The 26799-nt window shown below is 33.5% G+C and overlaps 1 protein-coding gene across 1 annotated transcript in view; it reads left to right on the forward strand.

The window, feature by feature from the left end:
• The window catches only part of LOC148939663 (G protein-coupled receptor Mth-like), a 152721-nt gene that overhangs the window by 119779 nt on the left and 6143 nt on the right, over positions 1-26799 (forward strand). The window contains exon 5 of the mRNA XM_089106940.1: positions 6048-6126. Coding sequence (XP_088963066.1) covers positions 6048-6126 — 79 coding nt within the window. The remainder of the gene's footprint in view (positions 1-6047; positions 6127-26799) is intronic.

Below are 26799 nucleotides of genomic sequence, written 5' to 3' on the forward strand. Positions count from 1 at the left end.
AATACTAACAAAATGTTTACTTAATACTAACAAAATTTTTCGAAGAATTAACATGTTCTTCTTAATTGCAACATAATTTTCATGGAAGTAATATGTTTTTCTTATAGTAACATTTTTTTATAGTAACAAGTTTTCTGTCAATAGTAGGAACTCATTACATGCTTATTATTCTTCATGAACGTTGTAGCATGTTCTTTTCTCTCATCGTTAAAATTGTACATTGATTTTTCCTCTCCTCGCGAAAGTGATTTTGTTTATGAAACTTTTTGCATGATGATTTTAGCTCATGGACCTTGCTGAGGGCTGATTTTTTGTTCGTGAATTTTATTCTCTCTTCGCAAAACTTGTACAATGATTTTTCTTATCGTGAATCTGATTTTAATCATGGAACTAATTGCGTGCCGATTTTAGTTCGTGGAACTTGTTACACATTAATTTTCTCATCGTGAAACTTTTACATTTATTTTTCCCCTCGTGAAACATGCTACTCGTTGATTTTTATCTCCTTAAAAATGTATAGTGATTTTTTTTCCTTATCAAAATCATCTTGCTCGTGAAAATAATTACATGCTATATTTTGTTCGTGAAACTTGTTGCATTTTGATTTTTTTTCGCTCACAAAATTCACGCATTCATTATTTTCTCCTCGTGATGGCACTTTTTTCTCATCTTTGAGAAAATTCAGAAAATACACAGAACTTTTTTCTTCTTTGGGAAAAATCAGAATTAAAGTGTAACTTTCTCTCTTATTTGGAATAAATTTAGAAGCGAAGTGTAACTTTTTTCTCTTCTATGGAAAAAGTCAGAAGAGAACTCGAACTTTTCATCACTTCTTTGAGAAAACACAGAATTAAAGAGGAACTTACACTTTTCTTTGGAAAAAATTCAGAATCGAGGTATAGCTCTTTGTATCTTCAACAGAAAAATTCAGAACAAAATTTGAAATTTTTCTCTTCTTTCAAAAATTCAGAACTTGAGTGGGATTTTTTTCTTCTTTAGGGTAACTGGGAACCTATGTGTAACTTTTTCTTTCTTTGGAAAAATTATGAAGAAAACTTGAACCTTATCTAAAGTTCAGAACTGACATATGCAACAGTTCAAGAACTTGAATTTTGCTAAACTAAACCAGCCTACTTCCACAAAACAGGTTTATGCCTTATAAATTAGATCAAGCGTTTTGGTCCTTATTTTGTTGCAGGAGTGTACGAAATTATAAAAAAAAACGGGGTTAATGAAAAAAGAGTTTGTTCGAAATTGATAAGATAAAACGTTTTGATCACTATTATGTTGTAGGAGTATACAAAAAATATAAAATGAAAATCTAATGATCAATCCAATGAAGTTTTTTTGAAATTAATAAAATTAAATGTTTTGATCAATATAGTGTTACAGGAATATACGAAAATATAAAAACGAGGTCAATGAAAAAATAAATTGTTAAATATCAATAAGATAAAGCGTCTTAATCAATATGGCGTAACAGGAGTGTAAAAAAATGTAAAAAACAAGGTTAATGAAAGATGTAATTGCTTGAGATTAATAAAATTAGGGTTTTTGATTAATATGATGTTGCAGGAGTATACAAAAATCTAAAAAAAAGTTAATAAGAGAAGAACTTGCTCGAAATTAGTCAAGTATGGTTTTACAGGAGTTTGCAAAAAAAAAATCACAAGGTTAAGGAACAATTAAAAGAACTTGGTTAAAAATTAATAAAATAGAGCTTTTTGATCAATATGGTGTTACAGGAGTGTACGAAAATATAAAAACGAGGTTAATGAAAGAAGCAATTTTCAATATCAATAAGTTAAAGGGTTTTAGTAAATATGGTGTTACTGAAGAGTACGGAAATTCAAAAAACAAGGTTAATTAAAAAAGAGCCTGTTTGAGATTAATAAGAAACAATGTTTTGATGAATATGATGCTGCAGGAGCATACAGAAAAGGTTAATGAGCAAAATACAAAAACATAGCGTATGAAAGAAGAACCTGTTCGAAATAAACAAATAAAGCCTTTTGATCGATATGGTGTTGAGAAGTGTCCGAAAATGCAAAAACAGGGTAATAAAAGATGAGCTTGTTCAAAATTAATTAGATAAAATGTTTTGATTAATATGATGCTGCAGGAGTATACAAAAATGTAAAGCAAAGGTTAATGAGCACTCAAATAAAGTTCCTCAAAATCAATAAAATTAGGCGTTTTGACCAATATGGTGTTACGGGAATGTATGAAAAATTAAAAGCGAGGTTAATGAAAGAATAAATTTTTCAATACCAATAAGATAAAGTGTTTTACTCAATATGGTGATACAGGAATGTAGAAAAATTTTAAAAACAAGGTTAATGAAAGAAAAAATTACTCGAAATTAATAAAACTATGGTTTTGATCAATATCATGTTGCAGGAGTAAACGAAAACATAAAAAACAAACTTAATGAAGTAAAAACTTGTCTGAAATTAATAAAATTAAGCAGTTTAATCAATGTGGTGTAACAGGAGTGTATGAAAAGGTAAAAAAAACAAGGTTAAGGAGCAATAAAAAGAACTTTGTCGAAATTAATAAAGTTGAGCTTTTTGATCAATATGGTGTTTAAGGAGGGTATGAAAATATAAAAATGAGGTAAATGAAAGAAGAAATTGTTCAATATCAATAAGATAATGCATTTTAATCAACATGGGGTTTCAGAAGTGTATGAAAATGCAAAAACAAGGTTAATGAAAGGAGAGCTTGTCCGAAGTTAAAAAGACAAAAAGTTTTAATCAATATGATGTTGCAGGAGTATACAAAAAATGTAAACAAAATGTTAATTAGCAATAAAAAGAACTTGGTCAAAATTAATAAAATTAAGCCTTTTGATCAACATGCTGTTGCAGGAGTGTACGAAAATATAAAAACGAGATAAATGAAAAAAAACTGTTCAATATCAATAAGATAAAGCGTTTTAATCAAGATGGTGTTAAAGAAGTGTACGAAAATTTAAAAAACAAGAATTATGAAGGATGAAATTGCTCAAAATTAAAAAAATTAGGGCTTTTGATTAATATGACGTTGCAGGAGTATTCAAAAATTCAAAGGAAAGGTTAATGAGCAATCAAATGAAGTTGTTTGAAGTTAAATAAATTAAACGTTTTGATCAATATGGTATTACAGGAGTGTACGATTATGTAAAGAACAAGGTTGAGTAGCAATAAAAAGAAATTGGTCAAAATGAATAAAATTGAGCTTTTTGATCAATATGATGAATAAAAGTTCAAATAGGGATACAATCCTTTTATTAGTCAGTGATAATGATAACAGTGATAGATATTCACAAAAATGCCAGACATTTCGGTCACATATGCAGTGACCGTCATCAGTAGTAAAACTATCTGGTATTTTTGTGAATTTTTATCAATTTTATCATCATCACTGTCTATTAAAAGGATTTTATCCCTATTTGAACTTTAATTTATCGTAGTGGAAAGGCAGTGTGGTCTCCAAAATCATCTCGATCAATATGGTGCTACAGGAGTGTACGAAAATATAAATTGAGGGTTATGAAAGAAGAAATTGCATAAGAGGAATAATAATATAAGAAGAATAATAGAATGAAAGAATGAAAGAAGAATAATATAAAGCGTTTTAATCAATATGGTGTTACAGAAGTGTACGAAAATGCAAAAAAAAAACAAGGTTAAGGAAAGAAGAGCTTGTTCGAAATTAATATGATAAAACATTTTAATCAATATGATGTTGTAAGAGTATACAAAAAATGTGAAAGAAAGGTTAATGAGCAACAAAAAGAACTGGGTCGAAAATAATAAAATTAGGACTTTTATCAATATGAGGTTTAAGGGGCATACGAAAATATAAAACACGGTTAATGAAAGAAGAACTTGTTCGAAATAAATAATTAAAGCCTTTTGATTGATAAGGACTACAGAACTCAACGAAAATGCAAAAACAGGGTTTTATCAAAGAAGAGCTTGTTTAAAATTAACAGGATAGAACGTTTTGATCGATATGACGCTGCAGGAGTATACAAAAATGTAAAGGAATGGCTAATGAACAATCAAATGAAGTTTTTTATTTTACTGCAAAGCGGTGGGAGGGGGTTCAGCCGATTTGTGGAACAAAACTACGATTCTAGCCAAAAGAAGGCCGAAAAGCTGAAGTCATATGATTTAGAATTAACGAAAATCTATACACATATTGAACCTTCTGTTTTAGAGGCAGCAATGCCGTACAGTTAGCATTCATTTCTAAAATGTGTCGTAGGTTTGGAACTGAGAAAAAATAATACTAACATAAAATGAATAAAATTTGGAATTAAGTCATATATCTTATGCACCATTTTTCAATGTATTGGACAAGCTTAGATCATTCTCTAAGAAAACATTGGAGACAATAATATCTCGAAATATGTATTGTCCATCTGCTTGCAAATTACCACAGGTGTAAGAAATATGTCTTTCTGGCATGCGCGAAACATGGGAATTTCTTTCACATGGAGTAGGTTATGTCTAGGATATATTAGCCAGTACAAAATATTGGAAATAGTCTGTTGGTTTTGGTGCTTTAGTCGTTATCTATTAGATGAAATTTATCTTTTGAGTCCTAGCGAGGAAAACAAAACTAAAGAAAAAAACGTCTTGAAAGAACGAAAACAAACCTTGAAAAAAAAACAAGCTTGAACAGCTGTCATTGTGTAAGGTGCGCACCGTCATTAAGTTATTCCCAATAAATCCATATATCATTACATCACCCTAATTAAATCTATTAAGCCACACACGATGGAGTCATCCTCTATTACACCTGGTCACGGGAATCCCGGGTGTCATGGGAATCTTGCAAGCTGTGTTCCTTTTGATGGTGAAACAAGTTAGCGTCATCCATATTTCACCTGGTCACAAAAACAGAAATGCGTCGGGCAACGTCATGGAATCCACAGGCGCTCTTATGGGAATCTTATCAGCAGTCTCATGGAAACCAAGGCTCTCATGGGAATCCGGGGGAGGGATGTCGAAGAACATTATTTACCTATACTACTGTTTAGGGACTTTATCAGCTGGTTACACCAAAATGGAACAGGCATATTTAAAGTTTTTAGTGATTTAGAAAAGCTTCTTATTCCAAATAAACATCCCTTGTTTTTCAAGAGTCACTCTTAAAGAATTGGGCTTAAAAGCCAAATATTAGCCCAAAGAGTGACGTATTAAGAATGGGATGACCCTACTGACATAAGGAATAATTTCTAATCGTTTTAAGTTTTAATGTTGCTCCTTAGTTTCAGTTGAAAAAAACCTGTGTTTATTTTAAATTTCTGATCACTTTTTAAATCATGCCCAGAAATCTACCTCCTTCCTCCCTGGAAAGTTCACCCCGGAAGCACTTCTCCTCTCTGTAAATTCTCCCATGGGAAATCCCTCCTACGGAAAATCTCTCCCGAATAATATCTGTTTATTTCCCAATCAAAAATACTACATGTAAAAAATTAACAAATTACAGCTCTTTTCCAAAGGCCTGTGGAGAATCGTGTCGTCCTGAGAGGCATAGTTATTGGATTTTTCAACTATGCTTAGCCAAATGGGTTTCTCTAAATTTTAATCAGATGTATTTTGAGGAAAACAGGGCATTGGGGGATAGTTGCAATCCAATGTTTTAGGTCACTTAAAAAGGCAACTATATGTTTTCATTTCCGTCCTAATAATTCCTCTACCAATCGTCTAGGACCGTTGTTTTGATACGATCACCCCTGGGGGGAAAAAGAGAACAACATAAAAAAAGAACATAAATCCGTGATCTTTTTTCTCGAAAGAAAAATTCGAACTTTTTGTAGATAGAAGCTTGAAACGTCTGCAGCAGGTTTTTCTCATATACTTAATCCGATGGTATAATTTTCAATAAGATCACCTAAGTGGATTAGCACGAGCTACTTGGCTTAAGCGTAACGTGTTTATGGGAGGCGCAAAAAGATACAGAATGGTAAAAGCGTGACAAAAATGGCACAACAGGTTTTTTTTAACCAAGTAATTACCTCTATTACATTATATATAATTCTCTGTTTTCAGGATTTGCCGTTCAGTACTTTCTGATTGCATCTTTTTCTTGGCTATCAACAATGGCTTTTGACTTTTTTTGGATGTTCAGGTAGTAGCACGTTTTAGTTTTATGTCCTTTTTAACATATGTTCTTTTGCTGTTTAAAGGACAAGCCGAAGCTGAGAAAAACAAAATACTTTATTACACTTCCATGTTAAAATGTATGCTTTGATTCTGTTTATGCATTTTGAACTCTAATTTCTCTAAACTCTAAAATCAATCAGATTAAATCTTGGTTTTTTTGAAACAAGAAAATAGCCTCGCCCTTTTAAATGGGAATAACAAATGCTTAACAACAAATATAAACAGGGTGACAACTCAACACCTCTCTAGAAGAACACCGAAATTGATTTCACAGTACAGCTTTGAAGGAGACAATAAACATGTCCTTTTAAGTAGGCTGCTGATTTCCCCTCGAGACAAAATTCCTGAAACACTAATGGTAGTATGTCTCTATCACAAAATTTGATCTTAAATTTGATGTAGCATATTTTTAAGCTAAAGGGGGATTGGTCGTCAAATGAAGCCAGAGAGACTTCTGGGAGTTTACCTAAAATCAGAATATCTTTAAGAGACTAAAAGACAATATGGGGGAGTTTCAATCGTTTCAATTAATAACATTGGTAGTGAGAATGTATGTAATATAAGAGGCAGTCCATATATGGGAGACAATTGGACACCATTCAGAAGGCTACTAACATTCAGAACACTATCTACCGAAAATTCGTTTTTTGGTGGATTTCCAGTGATTTGTGAGGAGACGAATAGTACCCTTATATACATTCGTTTTTGTCAGTGAATGAAAGTGTTATTTAAGGTGTGAGTTTAATTCCTATTTTCTTTTTTATATTTATTTCCTTTTCTTTTGTTTTTTCTCTCTCTTCTTGTACTAGTTTTGTTTTATTTCGATGTATATTATTTTTTAAAGAATTTTATTTTGTTTTTGTGAAAAACCCCTTGTTATTGGTATTAAATTATTATTAAGGCAGTTTTTATTGAAATACATCTTTTTTATAATTTCTGTGTCAAAAATTCCTCCATTGTTATAAATCATTTAGACATAAGATAGTTCTGAATGTAATAGTCCATTTGAAGGATGCGTGTTGCTCATTACTAACCTTTTGTTACACCAAACTCTGAACGTAAAAAAAATAATATAAAATTTTTCCTATTTCCGTATATCAAAAGGATTCTATAATTTTAATATATATTTTTTATAACCCGTTTACGTAAAGATATTTAAATTAGATCAAAACGTATTTGGATGGAATCTCTCAAAAATCTACAATGTGAAACAGTTTAAAAGTCACCCTCTTTCATGGTCTATTGAAGTTGATACAAAATTAGTTGAGACAAAGTTTTGGAGAATATTAGACTATTTGGCAATAAATAACTTGAAATGAAGCCATATTTTAGAAAGGAAGTACTTGAGGATATTAGCTTATAAAGAAGAAGGTTGAAAATATAATTAATTATTAATTATCATTAGATTTTTTCTCGTTAAATTATCGCATTTCTGTGCGCTTTATTTCTGTGTGCAACAATAGAATTATAAGTGATACACCACTCTCAGCTGTAACCTATTTAAAAACGCTTGAATTCAAGGAAAATATATTAAAAATAGAATTTCTTTCACATTTCATCTATCACTATAGAACAGATTATTCTTAGTGACTCTTTATTTGCACTCCCATTAGTAACACGAGTAGATTTATCGATGTAGGTTATTTTTAGTCCACCGTATTCGGACTCCCGTTCACCTGTAAATATATGCATTGGTCGTAATATACGGTGGTGTTGTTCTGGATGGTGTCCAATTGTCTCCAATATATCGAATCTTTCTTATATTGCATACATGCTTACTACTAATATTGTGACCAAAGAAACACAAGGCGGATTACATTTTATCCAATTATATTGCTAATTAGTCAAGTTTAGATATTAAGAAAATACAATGCAGTCTTTTCACTTGGAAACCTAAATTCTGTCTTTCAGAATATGGTAGGTATTTCAAAATACACATTTATTTTTTACTTTTGTCCCTTTTCCCCCTTTAAAAAAACTACTTTCATCACCGAAAATTTTGACTTTCTACATGAATGTCAGAGTCCAAAGATTGATGGAGATTATGCGTCAAGTTTCAAAACAAAAATATTTCAGCTATAATCAAGATTACCTTAAGAAAACGCACTGCTAACTTGAAATAATAACTATCTTATCAAATTTAACAAATATACACGATTGCTTCCATAAACTAATAAAAACAGGCAAAATTATGCTAACAGTCTACAAAGATTTTATTAAAGTAATTTCTGCAGGACTAAGTTTTTATGTTTAAACAAAAGATGACAATTTGCTATTGTGTTTTTATTGTTACAGTTTGATTCCATTTTGTGTATCAAAATTGGTCAGTTTCAACTGAAAATTACATTTTTGGAATTTGCTTTGTATTTCTTTTGAGACTAAGTAATATTGAAAAGGCATCAAAAACTTTAAAAAAAAATCTATTTCTTAGGCAAGTGTGTTCATCATTTCCTAATAAAAAGTCAGGTTTTTATCTTTATTAAGGCTCAGCAACGGGATACATATAAAACCAATGAGTCCAATAGCTTAAGTATCGTACCTTTTCGGTGCAAGTTACGCTTGTAGGTTTGTCGCAAACTTGATTGTCACACAGGAAATTTAAAAAACCTACCACAAACACCCAGTCTAGCATACTTAGTCATGTTTTTCAGCAGGGGCATAATTGGCGATTGGACAGGGTGCAACTGCCCCTCCTACCCCTTGATCCCCCAAACTCCAGTTTCCCCCCTCCAGCTGAAATTTATTTACTTCAAAAATCATGTCAAAACTAATATAAGCCCGTATAATTCAGGCATCCGCAGGAACGGGTTAGTTTTACTTAGGATATCGTTACCTTTATGGTAGATTTTGTTGTATGAATAACACTGCTGCTATATACCTTTTCAAAGAGAGTGAGTTGCCCCTCACTTGTCAATATCATTCCCTAAGGCACTCTTGAGAATCAATGAAGTCTATCAAGGCCATTCCCTAAGGCCCTCTTTAATGTCACCGAACTCTGGAATAACTTGCATACTTAGTTACTTGTACTTGTAGCAGGACTCAAGCATCTCTGCTCTCCCTGGCTTCCAGTTGCTTCGTCATTGCAGTAAGCCAAGAGTCTCTTTCGTTTGCGAGTGGCTCAGTCAAATCGAGCCAGGATTTTCCTCATCTTCGTCCATACTTCTTGAAGGTACCGATTGGGTCTAGGTCAGCCTTGATGCAGGCGAGCCCCGTTTTCTTTTGTCCCCCATGTCACTTTTTCCATCCCGAAAGAGGTGTACATCTGAGGGCTTTATTGACAAAGGTGTGGTGTTGGCAGCAAAGTGTATGGTCGAACCAATGGAGTCTTTTTTGTTTAATTACAGTGACCAAATCAGAACGCTGATAGCAGATTTTGTGGAGTTCGACATTGCTGACACGATCACGGAGTTTAGTGCCAATGATTCTCCTTAAACATGAATGGTCAAATACGTTGAGGGCTTGAATGTCGAATTCTTTTATAGTCCATGCCTCACAGCCGTATAGTAAGACAGACTGATCAAGGGCCTGGTAAATCCTTATTCTTGTCTTCAGACGAACATTTTTCTGGTTCCATAGAGAGTGATTTAGCTGGGTGAAGACTCCAGTTGCTGAAGAAATTCTTGACTGTATTTCTGATGTGCATCCTCCTATTGGGTCTACCAGAGAGCCTAGGTACTTAAAATTCATGTGTCTCGTCTATGAGCGACTGTTCTAGTAAAATTGGGGGGGTCTTGAGATGATATACCGGACGCCATGATTCAGGGAGTTTATCTTCAGGCCGACCAGAGAGGATTCTTTAGCTACCATTGATACTATAGATCAGACTTCTGGAGCAGGTGCAGCTAACAAGCAAATATCGTCGGTGTAGCCCAGATCGGTGATAACGAATCTAGGAATTGCTTCAACGTCTGAAAAAGTCGTCATTGCTATGATCCTAATCCAGTCGATAATAAAAGTAAATAAGATGGGAGACAATATACATCCCGGTTGGACACCAACATCAATTTGTAACATGAGATGAGATATTTATTTAAAAAAAATAGCTATCACAAGCCCACAAAGGGCCGAATTCAGACTTCGGAGTCGACAATATAAATGGTTACACTAAAAATGCAAAGAACAACAACTAAATAGAGAAAACCATAATGAACCATGATTTAAAAGTCAATCATTAAAACTGTAAAAAGTCAACTAAAAAATTAAAAAACCAAAATTGGTCAAACTAAACTTAGAGCGAGACATAAATGCATTAAAAACTGGTAAAAACTGGTCAAACTAAACTTAGAGCGAGACATAAATGCATTTAAAATAAAAGGGATACTAAGAAAGTGTCAACAATTCAACCACAGTAAATCAATAAGAGAGTTAAAAACAATAAAAACTGGTCAAGAAAGGGGGGGGGGAGCAAACAAAAGAGTGCAAGAACCTGGGCATACCATCAGCTAATAAACAAAAAAGAGGGGAAAAAAAGAAACTATTGAGACATTTTATTCATTTTTTCTGTAATGAAGGAGATAAAAGTTCTTTCGTATGTGGAAGTAACGCAGCGATTGGGGGACAAAGCAGGGATGGGCTCAGAAACAGCTCGAGGCGGCCGTAATTTGGATGGGGAGTGACGTTTGGGGAAAATACTTGCCGTCCGAGGGTTTGTTATGGCATATTTTGCAAAACGGAGGCACAACAAAACCCTCCTTTGCTCCAGGATTTTCAGACTAGCTTTTTTAGGAGCAGAGAGTATGGTACCTTGCTTTCTTTTAAAATTATGCGCAAGGCCCTTTTTTGAATTTATTCGTTTTTTCCGATTCTTCAAGAGAGATACCAGGGTGCCAAACTGGACAAGAATATTCTAGATGCGGGTGGACAAAAGACGTGTAAATTCTTAAGGAGTGGGAAGGGGGGACGCTTAATTTATTTAGGAGCTTCAGGAGGGCGATAGACACATTAGCTCTATGGATGATTTCTTTAACGTGGATATACCACTTTAAATTTGAAGAAATCGTGACGCCAAGTAGTTTAAATGAGGACACAGAAATTTCAGGAGGGATAGAATTAAGAAAATAGGGCGAGGGTTTGAGGAAACAAATGGGCATTATCATGGACTTAGAGGGGTTCACTGTCATTTCTAAGTCTAAGGCCTCGTCTCCAATTTCAATGAGGATACTCATACGATCACATTAAAATTCTGAAGCAATTTTCAACCACCGTTATGTCATAAACAAACTTTCATCTGCCAGGTAATTCCTTAGCGAGGCTGTTAATCATGACTAAAAAAAGGAAGGGACCTAAGAAAGTACCTGGGGGTATGCCATTGTGGATCGGGAGAGGATTTGAGTAATAGTTTTGGTATTTGAAAAATTGTGATCTATTTGTTAAGAAGAAGGCAACTAATTTCACCAATAAGGGATTAATATTAAACTCTTTGACAAGTTTCTCAATTAAAATATTGTGGTTAACCAGGTGGAATGCTTTCTGAAGGTCGATGGAAATTAAATTTAGCCAGGAATTAGGCTTTTCAAGGATTTTCCTGATATGATCAATAAGAGAAACGAGTTAATGGGAAGTAGAGGTGGATTTTAGGTTCCCAAATTGTTTCAAGTCAATAAGAGGTAGGGATTTTTCCTTTAGCCAATCTGCAAGTAACCCTTCATAAAGTTTCGAGAAAATAGGAGTAAGAGTAATAGGCCGGACACCTTCAAAACCAGGATTTCCGTTTTTTCTTTTTCAAAGGGCTTATGAAACCCTGTTTCCAAATTGTAGGAATTTGCCCAGACTCGGTAATCTTGTTAAACAGGAAAGACTTGGGCTTAGACAAGAAATCACCGAAGGCACTCATAAGTGGAAAGGGGATATCCAAAGGACAAATACTTGTCTTTCTTAGTTTTTGAATTCTTCTTTCTATCTCAGACGGAGATACAGTGGGTAAAGAAGGGGAAAGGGCTCCTGATGGTAATTGGTCGGACAGTGGTGGAAGACTCTGGACAATGGAAGTGAGGAATTTATTGAGATTATTGGCAGTAATATCAGGGGACTCGGGTGGATTGAAGTTAAGCTGTTCAAGCCTCCTGCCACACAGCTTTTTAACCTCAGAATACCAGTTTTTTGGTTTATTAGTAAACAATACTTCAACCTTATTTTTGTAGTACCATCGTGCCAATTTGCGAATTTCTCCTTTAATTGATTTTCTTAGTTTATTGGCTTCATCTGGTTTACCGTTTTTGAAAAGCTTCAATTTGGTTCTAACTAGTGTTTTTATAGTTTGGTTAATAAAGGGTTTGTCACTGGAGCAATTTTTAATTTTTTTTTTCCGTGAAGCAAATTTGATATTTGTCAATTAGCTTTTTGTGGAACAAAGCAATTTTCTCATCAATATTTTTTAAACTATAAACATCGGACCAATCCTCAGTATTCAGCCACATATCAAAAGAAAGAATACCAGAATTTTGAAGAGGGCGATAACTGCCATAAGTTATTGAGAAAGAAAGATTAAAATTTGAGGAGGGGGATAAAAGAATCGAAAGATGATAACTTCCACCTAATGGAGGCATAGCTGAGGGAGGGTTGTAAAAATTGTACATATTAGTTAAAATTACATCAAGAGAGGTATTTCCCCGAGTCGTTGGTATTTTAACAATCTGCTTAACATTAAGTGAGCAGCAAAATGAATCCATTTTAAGGTCGTTTGCATCGCCAACTAAAAAAAGACCAGCATTGGGGTATTTAGAAATAACAAAATCAGCACTTGTCTGCAATTGCTGGATGAATCTACGTTTTGACTCGATATTTTGATTTGGGGAGCAATAGAAAACGGCTATTGCAATAATATTAAATGGACGAGGGAGAACTTTTGGTCTAATACTTAGCCAGAGGATTTCATCGTATTCGGATAAACTAGGGACTCGAATAACCTTTGGGTGAAGGTTACTCTTAGTAAAGAACAAAACACCGCCACCTTTTTTCCAAGTGGGGGGTCTAAAGGACGGAGTTTAATAAACTCTGAAGAATTTGTCAGGCGCAGAGACCCTGGGTCGTGGGACTGTACTTCCGTAATACCTATAATATCGATTAGATTTGATTCTGAAAGCACCTCGAGTTCAGTAAGCTTTTCAAAATTAAGACTTTCGGCATTAGTAACTAAAATTTTGGGAAAAACAAATCTATTGGGGAATTTTGAAAGGGATTATTGGTGTGTTTGAGAATTTTGTGAGTGGAGTTTCAATTCAATATTATGATGCTGCGGAGAAGTAGGGTAAGAGAAGGATTTACCTTGGGGATTTGGAGGTGGAGGGAAGGGCGAGGATACAGCCGAAGCATGATGAGGAAGGTGCGTCTTGTTTTCAGTTGTCGGGAAGTGCGAGCAATTAGGATTTAATACAAGACAATTATTAAATGTAACAGGTCTCAGACCTGAGTCACCCTGGTAGGGTGGGCACGAGGGATTAAACGCATGGGTCGGAGGCGGGAAAATGTGGGAGGGAAATAAGACGGTGGTATTTTCAGGGGGTTTAACTTGGGGGGGGGGTTAACTGGTGTGTTAAGAGGGAAGGGATTTTTCTGGGAATATAGAGTTTTTTCCTGGGTGGCAAAGGTGGAAGTTTTTTTAGTGAGCAGGGTGAATTTGGGATAAAAAAGGAAGAGTTTGCGCTGGTTAGCTAATTTTATTAACTGAATGAAGGGGGCTCCACTTTTGGGTTGATTGAGAACTTGTAACTATTTTACTATTAAAATTTTACTGCGCCTGGCTATAGCACGATAATCCCTGTTTTTCAAATGTAATAACATACACTTAGTTTTAAAACAAAGTCCACTTTGAAATTTAAGGCAGGGTTTGGAATGGGAAAGGGAGTAATAATTGTCGTTACAGTGACCAGTAGTTAAAAAAGACATACAAGGGTGAACAAAGGTACAATCACTCTTTTTTATACACTTGTTGGCCAAGTGAAAACGACAGGCAATAGAGTTCTTCCCTGATTTGGCTTCAGGAACCGATTTACTAATAATACTCAAGTTGTCCCTGACCCCTGGAACTGGAATATTGGCTGAGTTCATACTTAAATTATCACTGAACTCTCGATATGGAATATTGATTGAGTTCTCATTTAAGTTGTCACTGACCTCTGGAACTAGGTGACCGATTAAATTCATATTTGAATTGACACTTGCTTCATTAATTTATTCATGTGTTGGGATTCATTAATATTCATGTGTTGGGAGTTGTTGCTTGGGGATTGAATTGTAGTTACTTTCAAATTGGCGTTTTTTTTATTTTTATTCAAATGATTAATTGTGTTATTAATTATATTAACCCAAATATCAATTAAAGTAGAAATTTCTTGGGTATTGAAATCGAGTTTTTTTCAGCACTAAAAGCGAGGGGAGGGAAGGGTCACATTGGGGGCTGGAATCACAATTGTCACAAGGAAAATTTTCAGTCTGGCAGGAGGCATCATTAGAAGGCTCACAATTAGATACAAAATCCGTCTGGGTACTGGCATCTTTAGTTTCTATCAGAAAATCAGTCTGGTAACTGGCAACACTGGTTAATCCTGGCAGGGGAGTAGTCTGACAATCGTTTTGGGCTGCAATGAAAGCTTTACCATCCCTTTGGCAAGTCGGGGCAAGGGGGGACGACCTGATAGCATCTAAAATTTATTTTAAGGAAGAATTTATTTCTGACAATCGGCGTCGTGGGGTATCGCTAGCTTTTGAAGAATTTATTCCTGAAAATCGGCGTCGTGGGGTATCATTAGCTTTCGAAGAATTAAGGGTGGTATATTCTTGATTTTTGGTGATGTTTTGTTTCGTGGAACAATCCAAACATGACCAGTTCTTATTCCACTGGGAACGTTCTATCCCCGCACATTGCTCATGAATAGAAGAGTTGCTGTACTACATACCAGGCAATTGATTGTTGCCCTTAATCTAAACTCAGGACACACTCTCTTAAAGTCCTTTGGTTGTCCTTTAGTCATTTGGTTGATTAATATAAAGGGTTACAAAATTCAATTCACCTGATGGCTGGTGACAAAATTCGGAAGTTAGGTCACAGTTAATCAACTTTGTCACTGAATTGGTTTTCCTTTAGTCATTTGGTTGGTTAATATAAAGGGTTAAAAAGTTCAATTCACCTGATGGCTGATGACAAATCTGGAAGTAAGGTTACAGTTAATCAACTATGTCACTGAATTAACTGAGTTTAATGCAGAAAGGCGTAAACCAAATAGGTGTTAACAGGTTGAACTCTCGTTGAAGACTCAAATCGAGGAGAGTTCACCATCGAGGAGAGTTCTCCACCGATCTGAATTTGGGCTCGCGTATGCTGATAGTATGCTTGGATAAGTCTGACTATCTTGCCTGGTACTCCATCCTCTGTTATGGCCTTCCAGATTCCGTCCCTTAGAACCGAATTAAAAGCTGTAATAAAATCTATGAATAGAGACCCTGTTGGTTTCTAATGTTTTGCCCTGTGTTCAAGGGTTTGTCTTAAAACGAATAGTTGGTCAGTTGTTCCCATGCCTGGGTGGAATCCCGCTTGATTGGGCATTGTCTTTACGTTGCGCTGGATAAGAAAACAATTATATAGCACTATAGCAAATATTTTTGCAGCAATGCATATGAGAGAAATCCTGCAATAATTGCTGCATTTTGTCTTTAGCCCTTTTTTAAAGACTGGAAGGACGATAGAATCTCCCCAATCTTGTGGAACCATCTCTTCTTCCCATACACAATAAGTTAGTTTATGAGTCCTGCTGACAAGTGCTGTCCCTCCATAGCTTGTTGGACTTCCTTTAACGTGGGGGGAGCCACAGCATTGATTATCATCTATTGCTGTGGAGAGTTGGTGCTGGTTTAGTAGTTTGTCAAAGTACTCCTTCCAGCGATTTATTATTTCGGTATTATTCAAGAGTAACTTGTCGTTTTCATCTTCAACAGATGTACTAGTAGGCTTATGTGTTTTACTCCTGATTGATTTTAGTAGCTGATACATCTTCCTTGTGTCCGATCTAGAGGCAGCGGCTTCCATGTCTTCAGCGATTTTCTCACAGTACTGGTTCTTATCATTCTTAGCCGACTGGTGGCATTCTCTTCTCATGCGTTTGAACAAATCTGATTTTCTGTCCGATATCTGTTGCTTATGTTCAGCCAACTGAATTCTGCGTGTTGACATCCACTTTTTGGATAGTCTTTTGCGGTATCCTATCGTAGCTCCCGCAGCCTCGTGGATTGTATTCCGTATGGTCAACCACTCTTCATCCAAACTTTGAGTTTGCTCGTCGTTTGCTTGCACTTGGAGAGCTTCAAAGCGGTAAGACAACTCTAAGCAGAATGCCTGTCGCATAATAGGATCATCGAAGCGATTGGTGTCAAATCTTCGTGGAGGTTTCCTCTTGGAACGTGCTGCAAGGCGTAACTTTAGATTTAACTTGACTAGAAGATGATCTGACCCATGTTTCGAGCCAGTATCTGCTCCAATGTACGATCTACTATTCGTAGCCATTGATTTCCAACGGCGGGACATGAGGATGGAATGAATCTGGCTTTTTACTCCACCATCTCTTGAATACCATGTGGCGCTGTGGCTGGGATTTTGATTGAATTAGGAATTGGTAATGACCAAATCATTCGTCATGGCAAAGTAAAGAAGTCTTGATCCCCTGCTACATCTAGCTCCAAGACCGAAGTGGCCAATGGCAGACTCCACATTGGATACTTTTTCCCCAATTCTGGCGTTAAAGTCGCCTCCAATAAAGATGAGGTCTCGCGTTGGGACTTTCTTAAGCGTACAGGTTAAAACTTGGTAAAAAAAAGATCTGCTTCGCTCTCCGGTGCGTCTTTGGTTGGAGCATAAACTACAATAACTGATATGTTGAATAGGTGGCCTTCGGACCGTGCTCTTGCTACTCTATGTGAGATAGGTTTCCACTCTAAAAGTGACTTTGCTGATAGGGGGCTTAGAATGATGCCCACTCCCCCATACGTAGACCCGGAGTTGAAAAAGGAGATCATCAAGGGACCCGGAGTTGAAAAAGGAGAAAGAAACGTCGTCCACAGGAGTTCTAATCTCTGAGCCTTCCACAATGCCGTTGATTCAAGTTTCCAAGACACACATTATGTCTATGTTGTAACGCAACAATTCCCCAGTGATAAACGACTGGGTTGTTAGGCATTTCATTGAGCAGACGTTCCAGCACCATACACTAAGGGGTTGTCTATGTTTTCGAAGTAGTACCTCAGCTTACCAATTTTCCGGAGAAGGCGCTGATGAAACTTTCAACGCATCACTTGCCAGGGATGCCGTAGTGCGGGCTTGCCAATTTTTCGGAGAAGGCACCCATGAAACCTTCAACGCATCGCTTGCCAGGGATGCCATAGTATGGGTTGGACTCTTTATATTGACTTGCATTTGGCCGTTTCATGGAAATATATTTAACAATGCAGGTCTCCACTCCCTGATGGCACCCTCTGCGGTTTGGCCTATCAAGAATTGGAATAGGCAATTCCGGCAGTTTACACCTGACTACCACGATGAGGAAACCACAGTAGGATTTCTCCTGTGTTTGACTAGGGACGGAAGACTAGACTAACCTGATGGGGGGATCACACCTCCCAAACAATCAGGACCATCCAGACTTTTTAAACCCAACCTAGTTCACAAGAGCTTTAGTCAGGCCTTGCACAACAGCGCAATAGATGCTGAGAGTTTTATTACTTCTTCCCGCAATGAATCCTACGGGCGTCGTGCATCATTGCGTCGTATAGATAAGAGCGGAGTCAAGGATCATTGCGTGGTATCGATTAGAGTGGTGTTATGCATCATTGCGTCGTATCGATTAGAGTGGCTCCAAGTTTCATTGCACTGGAGGTAATAAACTCTTACCCAATCAATTTCGTGGGCCTAGAACGTGGATATAAAAGCTCGATGGAGAGTTAGTATTACGGTTCCATATAGACATTTGACTCGCTTACATTGTTTCAAGTTTGAAAAAAAACTTTGATACTGACAAGCCAGTTGTTTTAAGTATATAAAAGTGACCAAGACTTAAATAAACCATTTGATTTGATTTAAAATTAGACTAATAGAATTTATGAAATAAAATATTGTTTAGCATTGAAGTTTGCATAAAGGTGAAACTAATAAAAATGTATACATTTCAGGCAACGATACGACAGCCGTTAGTCATCAATGCCCTGGCCTCTATAGGTCCTAATACCCTCTTCCGTCTTTTTGGCCCTCCCTCCACTTTTTATAATACTTTTTTGAAGATTGATTTTTGTTTACTTTTTTTTAATTTTATTGTTTATATTTTTTTAACATTGAAATTTTTCAATTTTTTTACATGTCTTGCAATGACATAAAATATAATTAAAACAAACAAAAACCAAATGTGACAGTAACGAAATACGAAATGACGATGATATAGATATGGTAGTCATGATTTTTACTATTAGAAAAATAATGATTATAGTAACACTTTTTTTACAGAATAGTTTGGACTTCGAAATTTTTTCAACTTTTTCTCATGTCTTAAAATGACAAAATATTTTTAAAATAAAAAAATCTCTTGTAATATTTTCGAAATATGAAATGAAGATGATATAGGTATTAATCGTGATTTTTATTATTAGGAAAGTTATGCTTAAAGTAACACTTTTTCTTCTTTTACTTATAATTTTTTGACTTTACTTAGAAGATGTGTCATTAACACTGGATTTCAAAAATAAATTATCTTCAGTTAAAGTAATGTCAGGAGACTTAGTTTGCGAAACCTTTTAAATCCCTTGAAAAAACTCTAACGAAGTAAATCACTAGAACTTGATTGTCTTAGGGCAGTTTTGTGGTTCAAAAGTTTTACAGTTTTTCCACAACTTGAAGAATTTCGATAGTGCATATTTGGCGCAGAAGTATCAGCTAAAGGAGCAACACTGGGCGGTATAGGGGATTTTAATAAATGTATAGCATCAACAATTGCAAGCTAAAAAATGACTTTTAACATTTTGATGTCATTGTCCTTGAAAAGATCACTTTTCTGACGCACGTAAAGATCAGAAAGGCAATCATAAAGAAATTTGAGATTAAAAATCCGTTTCCTGAGATTGACGATTTCTGCGTCTTTTTTAGGCAATCTTGACAGGCTCTGAGACACTAGCCATTTCTAAATTGCGTGTCGATTCACCTTTACTCGAACAAGAGATTTGGGGGATAATTTGGGATTGATGGGTGGTGGTGATTTTTGCAGAATCAGTCGACCCAGTAGAATTATTGTTGCAATTACTCGAAACACAAGGTACAGCAGATGAATTTGCAATACCACTTCGAACATTCACTTCAAGTTGATTTTTGTTGGAGATAGTTGAATTTTTTTATTAGAAATAAGGTGGGATTTTCAAGCCTAGATTGGTTGAACCACTTTAGGTTGATTATCGACGATATTAATCTCGTCATTTTCAACCATTAGCGCTCGGCATTGTACGCATAACCGATTAGGGTTTTTAAGGCGACTACTTTTGGTTATGCCAGCACAATCAAGGTGCAACCAAGCACTGCACTTAGAGCACTGGAAAGACCCAGTTCATATTTTCTGTAGCATTTGTTACAAGGATGGGACATTCTAGGCTAAGGAAAAAAAAGAGACAGACCTTAAATTGGAAGCTATATTTTCAACTATAACCTGGTCGCCTAAGCCAGGATTAGCACTGGTACTTGTTAGAGAAAACTTCTTAAGGACGATCGCGTCATTTATTAAACAGTTAGTCGTAACAAATTGTAAGTAAGAAGTGACCCGGCTCAATAGTAAATGAAACTCATCACGTTTAGTTCTACCTATCAAAAGTTATGCGCCTGAGAAAATTTGTCTGATTTTCGAAAAAAGGTGGGAACAGCTCCTAATAATTTAGCACCTTAATGAAAATCACACCATCAGATTCAGTATATCAGAGAACCCTACTGTAGAGGTTTCCAGCTCCTATCTGCAAAAATGTGGAATTTTGCTATTTTTTACCAGAAAAAAGATCACGGATGCGTGTTTATTGTTTTGTTTCTTTGTTTTTTTCCTCAAGGGGCTATCTTATCGACCCAGTGGTCCTAGAATATCGTAAGAGGGCTCATTCGAACGGAAATTAAAAGTTCTAGGGCCGTTTTTAAGTGACAAAAAAATGGAGGCCAACTAGGCCCCCTCCCACACTCATTTTTTCCAAAGTCACCCGATGACAGTTTTGAGATAGCCATTTTGTTCAACATCGTCGAAAATATAATAACTATGTCTTTTAGGATAACTTAATCCCCAAAAGTCCCCGGAGAGAGGGTTGAAAGTTATGAACTTTACCCAATGTTTACCTATAGTATTGGTTATTGGAAAGTATACAATCGTTTTCAGGGTGGATTTTTTCTGGTAATGAGGAGGGGGGGGCAGGTAGGGGGTTATGTGGGAGGATCTTTCTATGGAGGAAGGTTTCATGGGGGAAGGGACGTTGCTATGACGGGGCACCGGATTTCTCAACCTTATTTAAAAAACGATCAGAAATGAAATAAAAAAAATTCAACTGAAAGTAAGGAGCAACATCAAAAGTTAAAACGAACAGAAATTATTACATATATGATTGGGTTAGCCCCCTAGTCAATACTTCCCTCTTTGAGCCGAAGATTGTATTTATTACTTTCATAAGAGCTATTTATTCTAATTAACAGCCTTTGTGATTAAGGCGTCATTTTTAAGAATTAGAAAAAAAATTCAAATCTCAGCGTAAAGAGCAAGGTAGTGACTAGGGGACGAACCCCCTAATATACCTATTAAAAATATATGAGTATAGAAGTTCATTACCTATGTTCATTCGTAAGTTATGTATATTTATTACTAATAAAAACGTTCGTAAATAAAATTAAACACCTTTCAAGAAAGCCATTTAACCAAATAAAAGTAAAATTAATCCGCAAATTTGATTTTATTATTGATCAACGGTGAGCCAAAATCAAAACCTGTATTAATTTTAAAACGTTCAAAATTTAAATAAAAAACAAGTTTTTAATTGAAATTAAGGAGACACATTTAAACTTAAAACGAACAGAAAATTTTCTGTATATGAAAGGGCCTGTTCCCCTCTCAATGTCTCGCCCTTTACTCAAAAGTTTTACTCTTTTTCACAAATCTATTTTCTTAACAATAAAGAAACATTATCGTAAAGAGCGAAGCGTTGAGGAGGGGACAGCCCCTTTCATATACAGAATAATTTCTGTTCGTTTTAAGTTTTAATGTCACTCCTTACTTTCAGTTAAAAAAACATGTTTTTTTATTTAATTTAGGACAAGACGTCTTGACAGGTCAAGTATCTAATGGAAGACCATGTGAATTCTTATTAATCAAAATAAAACCCAAATTTCTTAAATTATCAAACATTTTTTAATAAATCAGATGTATCTTAACCGAGTTTATTCTTATTATTCAAAAATAAAACTCAAGTTTCTTATATGATCAAATATTTTTATTAGATCAGATCTTAACCGAGTGTATTCTTATTAGTAAAAAATAAAACTCAAGATTCATAAATGATCAAATATTTTTAATAAATCACGATGTATCATAACCGAGTGTATTCTTATTAACCACATATAAAACCCAAGTTTCTTAAACAATTAAATATTTTTAATAAATCAGATATGACAATCAACCCAAGTCTATTGAATGACAAATTTTTTTTAATAAATCCAATGTATGTTAGCCGAGTGCATTCTTATTAGTCAAAAATAAAACTCATGTTTTTTAAATGATCAAATATTTCTGAATAAATCAGATGTATCTTAACCGACTGTATTCTTATTAGACAAAAATCAAACTCAAGTTTCTTAAATGAACAACTATTTTCGTCAAATCAGATGTATCTTAACCTTGTGTATTCTTATTAATCACAAATTAAACCCAAGTTTCTTAAATGATCAAATATTTTGAATAGGTCAGATATATCTTAATCGAGTGTATTCTTGTTAGTCAAAAATAAAACCCAAGTTTCTTAAACGATCAAATATGTTTTTATAAATCACATGTATCTTAAACGAGTGTATTCTTATTAGTCAAAAATAAAACCCAAGTTTATTAAATGATGAATTTAAAATAAATGAATTTTTAATAAATCAGAAGTACCTTAACCGAGTGTATTATTATTAGTCAAAAATAAAACCCAAGTTTCTTAAATGATCAAATATTCTTAATAAATCAGTTGTATCTTAACCAAGTGTGTTCTTATTAACCAAATATAAAAACCATATTTCTTAAAGGATCATGCATTTTTTAATAGATTAGATATATCTCAACTGAGTCTATTTTTATTAGTCGAAAATAAAACAAAAGTTTCTTAAATGATCAAATATTTTTTAATAAGTCATATTTATCTTCACCGAGGGTATTCTTATTAGTCAAAAATGAAACTCAAGTTTCTTGAATTATCAAATATTTTTGAATAGATCAGATGGATCTTAACCGAGTGTATTCTTATTAGACAAAAATAAAACTTAAGTTTCTTAAATGAACAACTATTTTCAGAAAATCAGATGTATCTGAACCGTGTGTTTTTGTTTGTCTCAAGTTTTGTTTTTGTCTAATAAGAATACACTCGGTTAAGATACATCTGACATATTAAAAAATATTTTTAATCTTATTGATCAAAAATGAAACCCAAGTTTCTTAAATGATAAAATATTTTTAATAGATCAGATGTATCTGAACCGAGCGTATTCTTATCAGTTAAAAATAAAACTCAAATTTATTAAATGATCAAATATTTTATTAAATCAGATGTATCTTAACTTTGTGTATTTTTATTTATCAAAGAGAAAACCCAACTTTCTTAGATTATTTAATACTTTTTAATAGATCATATTTATCTTAACCGAATGTATTCTTATTAGTCAAAAATAAAACTCAAGTTCCTAAATGGTCAAATCTTTTTAATAAATAAGATGTAACTTATCCGTGTGTATTCTTATTATTCAAAAATAAAACCCAAGTTTCTTAAATAATCAAGTATTTTTTAATAGATCAAATGTTTCTTAACACAATGTGTTCTTATTAGTCAAAAATAAAACTCTAGTTTCTTAAATGATCAAATATTTTTGTTTAAATCAGATGTATCTTAACCATGTGTTGTCTTATTAATCAAAAATAAAACCGAAGTTGCTTAAATGATCAAATATTTTTTAATAGATCAAATGTATCTTAACCGAGTTTATTTTTATTAATAAAAATAAATTCGATTAAGATACAGCTGATCTATTAAAAAATATTTGATCATTTAAGCAACTTCGGTTTTATTTTCTATTAATAAGAATACACTCGGTTAAGATACATCTGATCTATTAAAGAACATTTGATCATTTAAGAAACTTAAGCTTCATTTCTTATTAATAAGAACACACACGGTTATGATTCACCTGATTTACTAGAAATTTTCGATCATCTAAGAAACTTGAGTTTTATTTTTGACTAATAAGAATACACACGGATAAGATACATCTAATCTATTAAAAAATACTTTATCGCTTAAGAAACTTCGATTTTATTTTTGATTAACAAGAATACGCACGGTTAAGATACATATGATTTATTAAAAATATTTGATCATTTAAGAAACTTGAGTCTTATATTCGGTTAATAAGAATACACTCGGTTAAGATACACCTGATTTATTGAAAATATTTGATCATTTAAGAACCTTGGGTTTTGTATTTGGTTAATTAGAATATACATGGTCGAGATACAGCTGATCTATTAAAAAAGGATTTGATCATTTAAGATACTTGGATTTTATTTGTAATTTATAAGAATACACACGGTTAAAATACATCTTATTTATAAAATAAATTATTTGATCATTTAAGAAACTTGAGTTTTATTTTTGACTAATAAGAATACACTCGGTTAAGATAAATCTAATCTTTTAAAGAATATTTGATCAGTTAAGAGACTTGGGCTTTATTGTTGATTAATAAGAATACAAACGGTTATGATTCATCTAATTTATTAAAAATTTTCGATCATTTAAGAAACTCGAGTCTTATTTTTGAATAATAAGAATACACTCGGTTAAGATACATCTGAACTATTAAAAATAATTGATCATTTAAGAAACTTGGGTTCTATTTTCGATTTTTAAGAATACACGTGGTTAAGATACTTCTTATTTATTAAAAAAATTTGATCATTAAAGAAAATTGGGTTTTATTTTTGACTAATAAAAATACACTCGGTTGAGATACATCTTACCTATTAAAAAATATTAGATCATTTCAGAAACTTGGGTTTTACATTTTGTTAATCAGAATACACTTAGTTAAGATAAATCTAATTTGTTAAAAATATATGATCATTTAAAAAACTTGGGTTTTATTTTTGATTAATAAGAATACACAGGGTTAAGATACATATGATTTATTCAAAAAATATTTGATCACTTAAGAAACTTCAGCTGTTTTTTACTAATAAGAATACACTCGGTTAAGATATATTTGATTTATTAACAAATTTGATCATTTAAGAAACTTGGGTTTTATTTTTGACTAATTCACACGGTTAAGATACATCTGATTAATAAAATATTTGATCATTTAAGAAACTTGAGTCTTTGACTAATAAGAATACACTCAGTTAAGATACATATGATCTGTTTAAAAAATTTTGATTATTTTAGAAACTTATAGTTCAAATATTTGTCTTTGTCAGAATTCATCACAACGATAACCAGCATGTGCATACACTTTCTACGAATATTTCATCTTTATTTTTCTAATATGATGGAAGTGTTTATCCTTCTAATGTACAAACAAAAATGATTGAAAATATATAATAAACTAGGTAGTGTTGATGAGCTTTCATTTAGTACTACGGGGTTGGCGCATACAAAATAAGTTGAAAAAATCCTTAAGTAAAAAAATTCAAAATAAAAAAAAAGAAAAAGTGTTGCTATAAACATATTTTTTCTAATAGTAAAAATCAGTGTCTAATAGTAAACATCTATTTCATCTTCATTTCGTATTTCAAAAACATCACAAGGGATTTTTTTTTGTTTTAAGTATGTTTTCTGTCATTTTAAGAAATGAAAAAAAAAGTTGAAAAAATTTCTAAGCCCAAAATATTCCGCTACAAGAAAAAGTGTTGCTATAAACATTATTTTTCTAACCATAAGCATCACGAATAACATATATATATATATGTATATATATATATATATATATATATATATATATATATATATATATATATATATATATATATATATATATATATATATATATATATATATATATATATATATATATATATATATATATATATATATATATATATATATATATATATATATATATATATATATATATATATATATATATATATATATATATATATATATATATATATATATATATATATATATATATATATATATATATATATATATATATTCCTCATTTCGTATTTCGATATCATCACATGTAATTTTTTTAATTGTTTTATTTATATTTTTTATCACTTTAAGACATATAAAAAAAAGTAGAAAAAACTTCTAAGTTAAAAAAAATATAAAAAATAAAGTTAAAAAACTTCAAAAAAGTTTAAATTGGGGGGGGGGGCAAAAATTTGGGGGGGGGTGAATTGGGGACCTTGGAGATATGGGCATGGATGACTAAGCACTGTCGTATTGTTACCTGAAATGTATACAACTTTATTAGTTTCAACCTTATGCAAACTCCAATGCTAAACAATATTTTATGCCATAAATTCTATTAGTCAAATTTGAAATCAAATAAAACGGTTTACTGAAGTTTTAGTCGCTTTTCTGTACTTGAATCAATTGACTTGTGATGATCACTGTTTGAAGGTCTTATTCAAACTTGGATCAACGTAAGCTAGTCAAACGCCTACGTGGAACTTTGATACTAACTTTCCAGCGAGTGTTTATATCCACACTCAAGGCCAAAGAAATCGATTGTGTAAGAGTCCATTGCCTCCAGTGCAATAAGACTTGGAACCACTCTAATCTATATGACGCAATGATGCATGACACCGCTCTTATCCGTAAGGGGCTAATGATGCAGGATACCCGTATAATTCATTGCGGGACGGAGTCATAGAACTCTCAGTATCTATTGTGCAAAAGTCCAGAGAAATCAGTTATACAAGAGTTCAGTGACTTAAAAAGTGCCTTAGGGAATGACCTTGGTAGAGTTAATTGATTCTCAGGAATGCCTTAGGGAATGGCCTTGATAGAGTTCATTGATTGCTAAGAGTGCCATAGGGAATGGCCTTGACAGAGTTCATTGATGCTCAAGAGTGCCTTAAGGAATAGCTTTGACAAGCAAGGGGCTACTCACTCTCTTTGAAATGGTGTTTAGCAGCGGTATTATCCATACCATACAATCTACTTATGGTACTATATGGCTCATTTTCCTGTTTTCACTGTCATTTTCCCTTGACTTACGAATATTGGCTCCAAATTTGCCCCTCCCCCTGCCTAGGATTTTGACGAAGTTACGCCACTGTGTTTCAGTCTAGCATATTTACTATTGTCTCCCTTTATTTAATTTAAATTGCTCACAACCATGAGTATCCCTTAAATAAGTACAATTTTCTTGGATTTCAAATGGAATTTAACACCA

The sequence above is a fragment of the Artemia sp. Qi Xiang Cuo genome, chromosome 21 (genome assembly GCF_049724085.1).
Source record: "Artemia sp. Qi Xiang Cuo chromosome 21, ASM4972408v1, whole genome shotgun sequence".
Lineage (NCBI taxonomy): Eukaryota > Metazoa > Arthropoda > Branchiopoda > Anostraca > Artemiidae > Artemia > Artemia sp. Qi Xiang Cuo.